The 11,205-nt window shown below is 35.8% G+C and overlaps 1 protein-coding gene across 1 annotated transcript in view; it reads left to right on the plus strand.

Annotated features, from left to right (window-relative positions):
• APPL1 (adaptor protein, phosphotyrosine interacting with PH domain and leucine zipper 1) overlaps nt 1-11,177 on the plus strand; it is a 38,078-nt gene extending 26,901 nt beyond the window's left edge. The window contains exons 14-22 of the mRNA XM_059161249.1: nt 1,097-1,188; nt 1,561-1,743; nt 3,397-3,449; nt 4,284-4,458; nt 4,549-4,585; nt 5,194-5,340; nt 6,067-6,117; nt 6,574-6,663; nt 7,697-11,177. Coding sequence (XP_059017232.1) covers nt 1,097-1,188; nt 1,561-1,743; nt 3,397-3,449; nt 4,284-4,458; nt 4,549-4,585; nt 5,194-5,340; nt 6,067-6,117; nt 6,574-6,663; nt 7,697-7,843 — 975 coding nt within the window. The 3' untranslated portion in view covers nt 7,844-11,177. The remainder of the gene's footprint in view (nt 1-1,096; nt 1,189-1,560; nt 1,744-3,396; nt 3,450-4,283; nt 4,459-4,548; nt 4,586-5,193; nt 5,341-6,066; nt 6,118-6,573; nt 6,664-7,696) is intronic.
• The last annotated feature ends 28 nt before the right edge of the window (nt 11,178-11,205 follow it).

Genomic DNA, 11,205 nt, shown 5'->3' on the forward strand with positions numbered 1-11,205 from the left:
TGAAGGCAGCAGCTTAACCCACTGAGCCACCCAGGCGCCCAGAAGAGCAATTTAAAAGAGTTCTGTATTTATCATTAATGGCTTTGAGGTACCAGCCAAGACACCTAGAATTTAGATGCCTAGGAAAAGTTTTGAACCAAAGAAACTATTTCATGACCTCCAAAATATTAGTAACTTCTATTAGTTTTATAATCTTAAGAGTGTAATCTAAGAAAATCAGTGCCAATTGCTAATTGTAAAGAAGCCTTTTGCCTGCACTAATTTGATCTCTTGCCAGGTTAGCATTTCCTTTCTGTTAACGTTACTTGGAAGCACCAAAAAATTAACCTGTTAATATCTAGGGAACACATGGTGAATATAGTGTTTGGGTTTGAATAATTCAGGGTTATCTTACTTTTCCCACAGACTATCAGAACTCTAAATATTAAGTAGTATTTTCCAGATGATTCAGAATTACTTTATCTGTACTTAATGAGAGAAGAAATTCTGATCAATTTGTGGCATTGTTTTGATATTTTTGCTAACTATAAGACAAATGCAAAAGTGTTAGGATTTTTTTTTCTAACGTAAATATTATTTTACAAAATAGCCAGTGTTTGAATTAAAACAGTAAGTTTAAAAATATCTCTTATAGAAAGTTTTCTATCAGATTTTGGCCTGAAAACATCTATGATAACTTCATCAATAAATACATAGATTTCTCTGAGCATAAATATATTCTGGAAGATCATGAAAACGTCAGCAGTATAGTCATAAAATATTTTAATATTTTGAAATTTTGTGGCTATTCCTACTCCTTCTGAATTTCATTATTTAACAAATGTATTGAGTACCCATATAGTAGGTGCTGTATTAGGTGCTAACAATACAAACCTAATCCAAAAAATCTGGTAGTTAAATATTTAAAGATCTGTGTCTGTAAGAGGAAGCTTAAGTTACAATGTTATGAAGTTAATTATATATCTTAAGACAATGTGGAACTACTTTAGTAACTCCAATTTGCATTTTAAATGTAACTCAAGAACATTCTGACAACTGTATTCAAACTTTTGGTTTCCTTGCTTTACCAATTCTAGTCCTTTTTAAAACAAAATAGGAAATTGCAGCACGAGTAAATCAGTCAGCTTTGGAAGCTGTCACTCCTTCCCCATCTTTCCAGCAGAGGCACGAGAGTCTGCGGCCGGCAGCGTGAGTTAACAGACTTTGGGTTATTTGAAACCATATGGGCTTTCGAAAGTGTTAGCAAACACTTTGATTTTAGCAGTTCTACTTACATTAGTATGAAATAGTTTCCCCAAAATATAGAAAGTGTATATTTTCAGGTTGGTAAATTTACCAGCTAGAGTGCTAAATAAATAATTCCAGATGGCCCTAGTGCTTTATCTATAGATTGAGATCATTTATGTTTTTGAATTTAGTCATTGGAAAGAAAAGTCTATTATTGAAATATCTTCTCCTCTCTTTACCTTATAAAATTATATTTTCTTTTCTGCTAGTTTGTATTCAATTTCAAAAAGAGAAAACTTAATGCAGTATCTTCTGGTTTTCTTCTGTCTTTAGACAATCTCGGCCACCGACAGCTCGAACCAGCAGCTCGGGATCCTTGGGATCTGAGTCCACAAATCTGGCTGCCCTTTCTCTAGATTCTCTCGTTGCTCCAGATACCCCAATACAGTTTGACATCATTTCTCCCGTGTGCGAAGATCAGCCTGGCCAAGCAAAAGCCTTTGGCCAGGGAGGCAGGTGGGCGATGGCGTCAGAGGGATATTGTTCTGTGGTCTGTTAAGCTTATGATTCCATTTTTGTAGCTGAGAGTCCTCTCTCACACATACGTATCAATTATGTTGTACTTCCTATACTTAATTTTGATAGTCGGGAAAGAATCATGCAGGTTTTTATTTTCTGCCTCAGCTAAATAAGTGGAGATAATTTAGTTCTAAAAATATTTAATTTTGAATTCAGGTATTGGCTCTTAAAGTTACAGAAGAAAGTTGACAGTCCTATCTTTAGGTCATGACACTATTTTAGAAAGTCAGTGTAGTACATGTGCTCTAGGTTTGTAAGAAGAATATCATCTTGGGTCAGAATAAGAAATCTCCAGGAAGACTAAAACATTATCATGCTGTGAATTATTAATAAAACATCTTCTCGTTGTATAATGAGAAATGTGAAAGCTGTTAGAATTTTTCTTTGGCTCTGGGATGAAGGAAATGTCACAGCAAATCCTTTATTTAAGTAGGTTGGACGCCTAACAAATTTATACTAATTTGGATATACATGGCTGTGACCAAGAAAAAAATAATTTGTATTTGATCACAGAAATATATTTAGCATTTTATATAAAAGTTCAGACATCAATTATAGAGATCAATTTCATGGGTTTTTTTTTGTTTTTTAAGATTTTATTTATTTATTTGACAGATCACAGGTGGGCAGAGAAGCAGGCAGAGACAGAGAAAGGGGGAAGCAGGCTCCCCGCTGAGCAGAGAGCCCGATGCGGGGCTGGATCCCAGGACCCTGAGATCACCTGAGCCAAAGGCAGAGGCTTAACCCACTGAGCCACCCAGGCGCCCCTACAAAACCCATTTTGAATTGTGTTTTTTTCCTTCATTGTGTGTGTGCCAAGAGCCACTCACACTGAGGAATGAGGTAGCTCCCATCACTAATTAGCTTTTCTTTTTGCATTGTTAAATATGCCTTGAGAAATACAGGTTTAAAACTAGACAGTGTGGGGCGCCTGGGTGGCTCAGTGGATTAGGCCGCTGCCTTCGGCTCAGGTCATGATCTCAGTGTCCTGGGATCGAGCCCCGCATCGGGCTCTTTGCTCAGTGGGGAGCCTGCTTCTCTCTCTCTCTCTGCCTGACTCTCCGCCTACTTGTGATTTCTCTCTCTGTCAAATAAATAAATAAAATCTTTAAAAAAAAAAAAAAAAAAACTAGACAGTGTTCAAATTAGCATAATTAACTTACAGTATGTACTTTGAGGACCTAAAAAGAGGTTTTTGCAATCCTAGGAAATCCCTGGCGTATTGAAGCTAAATCAGCTGTTCTGTCCCTCTTTATTTAAATTCAAGGACTTTCACAACATGGTTTATAGGATATTGGGGTGTATGTGGGCGTATATGTATGTACGTCTACATGTCAGCTCATCTACCTCTTCTAGAATGCAGCAGCATTGAGTTCTGCCTAGTAAGTGTGAAGGCAGGGGCCTTTGTCAGAGTAAAGTGGTCATTGATAGTAGTTCCTTAACAGGATGGGACATTTTAGAGCTTTTTAAAAAATGTATGTACAAGTTTTTGTGACTCTTAGTTTATAACCCAGTTTCAGTGATTGAGATTTCTTCCGTATGGCTCATGATAACTGACCATTGGTTCATAATTTTTGAAAAACTTTTCAGGCGCACAAATCCATTTGGAGAATCTGGAGGAGGTACAAAATCTGAAACTGAAGGTAAAACAGTTGTGCAGTATTCTTACATTTAAAAAATTCTCAGCAGCAAACTGTGTGAAGAATTTGTTGTATATATTTGTTCTGATATATGCTATTTTAATGGTAGCTTTACTTCACAGTTTTTTTTGTTGTTGTTGTTGTTTTTTAGGATTTTATTTATTTACTTGTCAGAGAGAGAGAGAGAGAGACAGCGCGAGCAAGCACAGGCAGACAGAGCGGCAGGCAGAGGCAGAGGGAGAAGCAGACTTCCTGCCAAGCTAGGAGCCCGATGTGGGACTCGATCCCAGGACACTGGGATCATGACCTGAGCTGAAGGCAGCTGCTTAACTAACTGAGCCACCCAGGCATCCCACTTCACAGTTTTCTTTTTGCTCATAGTACTCAAAGCAGCAAAACTTAATCAGGCTTAAAGATTTCATTAAAATTATAAAATATCATACTTTGGACCTCAGAATCAAATTCTTAATGCAGAAGATATCCTTTAAGCTTTTCCTAGCAACTGGTGTTTTCTTCTGGTACTGGACCATTAACTTTTTTTTTCTTTTCTCAGTAACTATTTATTTTTGTTAAATTTCAGATTTAAAAGCTTTAAGAATAGTATGAGGAATTTTTATTTTACTCACAACCATCAATTGTTGAAACCTGACCTTTTGCTATTTGAATTAGAGACCTTAATTTTTCTATAACTTGAACACTGTAGTTAGGAGTAATTTTTAAATACTTCTACAAGGTTGAATTTTTCACTAGAAAATTTAAAAGGTGACAATGTATTTTATTCTTAAGGAAAGGAAATGTGGGATTTAAAGATATGTAATGTACCTTGTTCTTTTGTAGATTCTATTCTTCATCAGTTATTTATTGTCCGATTCCTTGGTTCTATGGAGGTGAAATCAGATGACAATCCAGATGTTGTTTATGAAACAATGCGGCAAATCTTAGCTGCCCGGGCCATCCATAACATCTTCCGTATGACAGAATCACATTTATTAGTCACTTGTGATTGTTTAAAGTAAGTAATGACCTCTCCCTTAAAAAACTGGCGGAAAAAATGTTTAATTTCAGCCTAATTAAAATTTGTTTTCCAAATTTTTAATTATAGGTTAATTGATCCACAGACACAAGTTACAAGGCTCACAGTGAGTTCTACATGTTTAAAGCTTTATTGGAAATCTCTTTTTGCATATACACATCTATATCATTATAGTAATTCTGACTGTATGTATTGAATAGTGGTATTAATTGTGATTGGCCAAGTTATAATTAAGCCAATGGCCATCTCCCCCCCACCCCAAATTTATAATTGAACATTCCATATACTTAAAGAATCAGTGCAGTCTGGTATGATACGTAGTTTTTTAGTGTAGGATATGTGCTGCCTAGTTAAGGGATAAACACTAACAGGAATTAAAAGGTGGACATGATTGAGTTTATAATTACCTGTGTTGAAATAGCTGGAAGTACATGCTCTTAATCATTTAATAATATGGACCATTTTTGTTATTGAATATGATTTTGTAATATGTGTAAATGACTAATAAATTTGATATTCAACAATGTCTTATTCTACCTGGTAATCCAAACCAAATAGGACATTTTTGTTCTTGGATTGCCATTCTGTTAAGAAGAAAATTGGCTTTAATGTTCTGTTTATAATATTTTTATAACTTAGTACTTGAATTTGTCATACAGAAGAGTGCTTGTGTTTGAAAAATCTCATGTTTGCTTCTGGTATTTTCTGTGGCAGTTTCCATTACCCAGTGTAGTTTTGTACGCTACGCACCAGGAAAATAAGAGGCTTTTTGGATTTGTTCTTCGGACATCAGGTGGGAGAAGTGAAAGTAATCTGTCATCAGTCTGCTATATATTTGAATCAAACAACGAGGGGGAAAAGGTACCTGATTTTTCAAATTGTGTTTCTGTTATGAAATACCTATTATAGTCGAAGTTCTTAGTAAGATTTGTGGAAGAAAACAAATTTGGCTTAATCCAACAAAGTTGTTTGACCAAAGCCCATTGGCTCTAAAGATAGCTGGTAGGTAGCTTGGGCCTTCTGACTATATGCATTGGCAGCTGATGCTCTGGGAATGCAATATATTAACTTACTCTGGGAATGTATTATATTTCCATAATCAGCCTTTTCCAGCTGTTTTCACCTTAGAGCAGTATCAGCATCTCCTTGCTTCATTCTTTGCAGACCTTACCATTTGAAGGTGAGGTGTGTGACAGAGGTGAGACCCAGCACCAGCAACTCAGAGACTCTGAAGAAAATTCACAGATGCTTCATGTGGGGATTGGAACTTTTTTTTTTTTTTTGAGAGAGAGAGAGCAGGAGTGCAGAGGAGAGACAAAGGGAGAGGGTGAGAATTTCAAGCATACTCTGTGCTGACCGAAGAGTCCAACATGGGGCTCAGTCTCACGACCTGAGATCATGACCTGAGCTGAAATCAAGAGTCGGGCACTTAACCAAATGAGCCAGATGCCCTGGAGCTAGAACATTCTTAAATCAGCTTTTGTTTGAAGCAGTATATTATAATGAGTTATAAAGCTAGTTACCTCAGCTATTTCGATACTTGAATGTGAGAACTGCCTGAGCTTTTCCTACTTTTTCCCCTTTCAGATTTGTGATTCTGTTGGTCTGGCAAAACAGATAGCTTTGCATGCAGAACTGGTAAGAATCCAAAATTATCCAAGAATGTTCTTTTTTTTAAGATTTATTTATGTAGAGTGCAGAGGCAGAGAGAGGGTCAGAGGGACAGGCAGAGAGAGAATCTCACGCAGAGTCCTATGCAGGGCTCGAACTCACCTCCCTAAGATCATGACCAGAACTGAAATCAGCAGTTGGATGCTTAACCAACTGAGCCACCCAAGTGCCCCTCTAAGAATATTACCTAACATAATAGAAGGCCTTTCATATTAGCAAGGAAATAAAAAATGATTTTGTTGTGCAAGGTTATCAGTAGATACTGTTGCTGACACAGCATTTGGAATTAGGATAAGATAGAATGTAAATTTTTAGTGTGCTTCCATATAAGTATAAAAATTATGAAAAGGTTACAAAGGCAATATTGAAAAGTCTAAAATATAAAATTATTTAATTCATTAGTTGTATTCCTCTATGTTTCAGGATCGTCGGGCATCAGAAAAACAAAAAGAAATAGAGAGGGTAAAAGAGAAGCAACAGAAAGAACTCAGTAAACAAAAACAAATTGAAAAGGTACGTAGTCCTAGTATCTAGATCTTCTCTGCTGTAATGTTTATGAAATTTCCCTAATTCAGAACTGTGATTTTCAGATTTGAAATTCCAAGTGAAAGTCTGTTTCTGCTTCCTCAGCCACTTTATAACCAGATGGTTCATAGCACAGCAGAAAAGGAAGACATCTGTCTTCTGAGAGGATGTTTATAGTTCCTGACATGTAGTTGACTTGCTGTTTAGCAAACATACCCAAGCTTTTATATTTCCATATTCCAGTGAAGGTTGTTTCTAAAAAGCGGGTCTTTTGAGAGGCCGTGTGTGTGTGTGTGTGTAGACCTAACTGCCATTGCTGACATCTTTATTGGTCTCCAGGAATTTATATATATTTATATAAATACTTAATGCTACCAGGAGTGTCAAATCATTGTCCATCCAACAGGATAACTTTAAGTTAGGCAAGTTTCAGAGTAAAATCTGGAGAATGCATTAGATGTTGATGCATGAGATGGTAAGACCCAGTTATGGGCTGTGGCATTGGCAGTAGCCCTGGAAAAGAGGAGACATTCGTGGGATACTTAATGAGTACATATCAGCAGGATTTGGGAATGAATTGGACTTAGGACAAAGGAGAAGGATGTGATGATGACACTGAAGTTGAAGCTTCCTTGCTAGGTTAGGCTGACGGAGGGCGAAAACTGATTTAGCAAAATAAGTAGGACAGGGGGAGGGTGGGGATGTAGAGTCATCCATTACGGGCCTTTTATGTGGTAGATTGTGAGAGAGAACAATGGTCTGAATATTGTTTTTGGCCATAAAAACTGAGAAGAGGGCAGTGTTGGCCTTTATAGGATTTCTAAAATGGTGCCAGAACCCACTTCGGTGTCATACTGGTTGTGTGTAGTCTTTGTTTTCAGTAAGTTGCTAGAATTGCGCGGAAGTGTTTGACAGAAGGATCAGAAGGATCGAAGTGGCTCTCAAGTATGTATTTTAAATGCACAGTTTTGCATTTGATTGCAAACAATAAACTTAGTTTCTTTTCTGTCTTTTCTACTAGGACTTAGAAGAACAAAGTCGGTTGATAGCTGCTTCCAGTAGACCAAACCAAGCCAGTAGTGAGGGGCAGTTTGTTGTCCTTAGCAGTAGCCAGTCAGAAGAGAGTGATTTGGGAGAAGAAGGAAAGAAAAGAGAGTCAGAAGCATGAACTTATCCTTGGTTTTTGGTTGGTATTTCCCCCCTTGGAATTTATTGAGTTTGTGGTGAAATGGCACAAGGTAACAACTATGTTGAAATATCAAGGAGACTATATTATTTGTTTTAACTTCATTTTTTAAAATAAGATTGACCTTGGTCACTTAGGTTTGCATTGATTTTTCTTTTCCTTAAAAATATACTATGCAGTAACATCAAATTCCATGCGTCAAGGAGAAACCTGTTCCTCTCCTTGAAGTAGATTACTGAGGAATTACACTTGCTCAAGCCTTTTTTCCTTCAAATTGTGAACTTCTTGTCTTGCATTGTAATTGGCTCTGACCATAAGAAACCTTTCATTCTTCAGCTTCAGGTATTCATGGATGTGCTCCCTCTTCTCATTAGGAACATTTTTGCTGACAGTGAGGAAGCTTTTGACTGAATCAGTTCAAAACCCTTTATACAGAGCATTCTACAAGTTTGCAGATATTTTAATTATTAAATGTGCAATAGAACTTTTATATAAAATAATTAGAAAAAAGATTTTAGACTTAAGGTTTCAAATTGTGGCAGGTGGTACTGTGATTTCAGGGCACTTTCTTGGATTGCTCACATTTCTGATGTATTACAGCTGATGCCAGTGGGAAAGAAGCTTAAGTGTCTTCAGTTCAAGATTGATACAGCACGTGGCATTTAATGTGTCACCTTCTTAGTTCTCAGGTTGGGACTTGAATTATTGCTGCAGAGCAGTAATGGTTAAAATAAGATTTTGGAATTTATTAAAAGGGATTTTTTTTTTGTTCAAGTACATTTTAGATTAGGACTTAACATGTAAAGATACTGTTACAGGATAACACGTATTTTCTGCATTGTGTGTAATAATTTTTATTGAAAATCAAGTGACATTTCAAAAGAAATTCTATAACAGTTGTTTCCTGCTTAAAGTAAAAATGCCCAGAGTTTAGTTTAGAAAATGTAATCTTTTAAATTTCAGACTGATATGCACAGTATTTTCATAATTCCATGTTTTGATAAAATACTGAACACCACTTTATATCCACAAAGGCAAATAACTAATATATGAGAATAGAATAATTTGCACTAATTATTGTAAATACTTGTACTCTCAAATGAGTAAAAGCTCTAATTCCATGAAAGATTGAAAGGAAATTGAATGTTTGGTTTAAGAGTGACCAAGGAAGGATCATTTCCCTACTGCCGTGACAAAACTTGATTTTTTTTTAACATTGCTGATAGAATTGTTTGTTTCACATGTAAAACTATATAGAAGCAAATATACTGAATAAAATACATAGTCATACATCTAAAATTTTCAGAGATTAGCCACTTTAAGACTAATTATACAAGGGAAAAGCCCTTTGTTCTTTGATACAGTCTTTTCTTAGGTCTGAATTAGAGACAGCATCTATTTTAGCTCTCACAATACAGTGTGGCTGTTTGACACTGTACATACAGTTTTCTGTGGAAGGGGAAAATTAGGATAATGATATTCTTTGTATCCATGTGCCAAACAGGAATAATGATTACTTGATAATTGTTATTTTGAAGCCTTATGTTACCAAAACATACAGTAACAAAGTAGAAATTTATGGAATACTTTTTGAAGAAAGTTGATTTTGTGCTTTCTAGAGGGAATGCTTTCACAAGAGTTGGTATGTCATTCCTGGTAGAAGTTGAAATTTCTGTGGTCGCTTGATTAGTCATGGTATGTCCTGCTTTTAAGAACTTTTTGAGAATTAATAAGCTCTCTGTTTCATAAAGTCTTTTGTTTATGCTATGAAGTTCTCACCTCACTTAGTTCAGATGAAACTTGTCACCCTGTAATGAAGGCGGACAGCTTTAGGTGGTAGTTTTCCTAGGCCGGTGCTCTGCCTGGGAGCCAGGTGCTGCCCTTTCTTAGTAAGAGGGGTCAGAATGAAGGCTAGAGTTAAAGACGCTGGCAGACTTAGGGATGCTGGACAGATAGACCTGTAGTTCCTTTTAAGTCCTGTTTGATAGGAATTTCTAGAATAACACACCCATTTCCACAGATCAGACCAAAGAACATTCCAACACCAAATAGAAGTTGTGTGTGGAATTAACAATTTTAGATATTTCAACTTTTGGTCCATTGCTATAGAACTATACAAACTATTCCATACTGCAGATATTTAAGCATCAACTTAAAAAAACTCACCTTTTTGTTTGAAGAAGGCTGCCCATGGGTTTCTGTATAATGTTAAAGCTGATCTTGGTTTGTTACCCTTTGATATCCCTTCTGGCTCTTGGATGCTTCGGTGGTAATTGAATTAGAATTTGGGATCGCCTTCTCAGATTCAAACTTACACTTGATGGTTTTAGAAATTAACAAAATTGATTCTTTAAAAGAAAAGAAAGTCTACCTAATTCAACTATGCATTCTGCTACCTATAGGAAAACTACTTTTGTAACAATGGTAATGAATAGAGAGGAAATTAATTACTGCTACTCCCTTTAAAATTTTTAAAACTTCCCAACAAGGGACTGAACAGAGTCCCCAAAGCCAGTCTAGTTTTTGTCATTTCTACAATGATTAGTTTGATTTCCAAAGGCTTTAGGCATGATAAAATTGTTACTGTAATGCTTGGTTAAAGGGTAGTAGGGTATGCATAACATTCTACATAGCATACAGTCTTGTGTGGTAAAGGCATCTGAGTTAAATTGAGTTATGTGTAGTATCTACAAAGATTTGAATCTTATAAATGCTGACAGACCCTAAGAGCCCGTGTATTGCAAAACCTTCTGCTACCTGAATTAATAAAATGAAAATATTAACATTGGTTTTGGCAACAACCTCCTAGCATTCAAATTGTACTTTAAATATTCATACACATTGATTGTAGCAAGCAAGTCTTTCATTTTATTTTAAGCAACTTTGGCTTACTCTTCTTCCATGAATTTTGTTCTTCTGCATTAATAACACAAAGATTTGAAACTGGAACTATACTATACTTTTTAACTAGTCTCTTGTGGCTATACTCATGTAATTTACTTCAGCTAATATGAGAACTGGGATTAAGTTATAACTAATGTGCAAAACTGCTTTGTATATTTGGTGATTTTGTAATGTTAAGTGAATTGGTTCTTATCTCACTGATACTATTAATCATGCATATATACAATTAAAAATCATGCTACATTTCCCTTTAGAATTGAAGAACTCAACTTTATGTAATGGTGGTATACATGTGGGGTGGAGAGCTTATTTTTTTCATTTTGTCAAAGTAGGTATTCTCTGACAAGGCTTGAGGATAAATGCTTTTAGGAGATTTTTAATGTATAATAAAGTCCATGATTTTTGTATAGTCTTTTTTGTATGAAGTATTTGATATATAC

Source organism: Mustela lutreola, chromosome 2, assembly GCF_030435805.1.
Source record: "Mustela lutreola isolate mMusLut2 chromosome 2, mMusLut2.pri, whole genome shotgun sequence".
In the NCBI taxonomy this organism is placed as follows: domain Eukaryota; kingdom Metazoa; phylum Chordata; class Mammalia; order Carnivora; family Mustelidae; genus Mustela; species Mustela lutreola.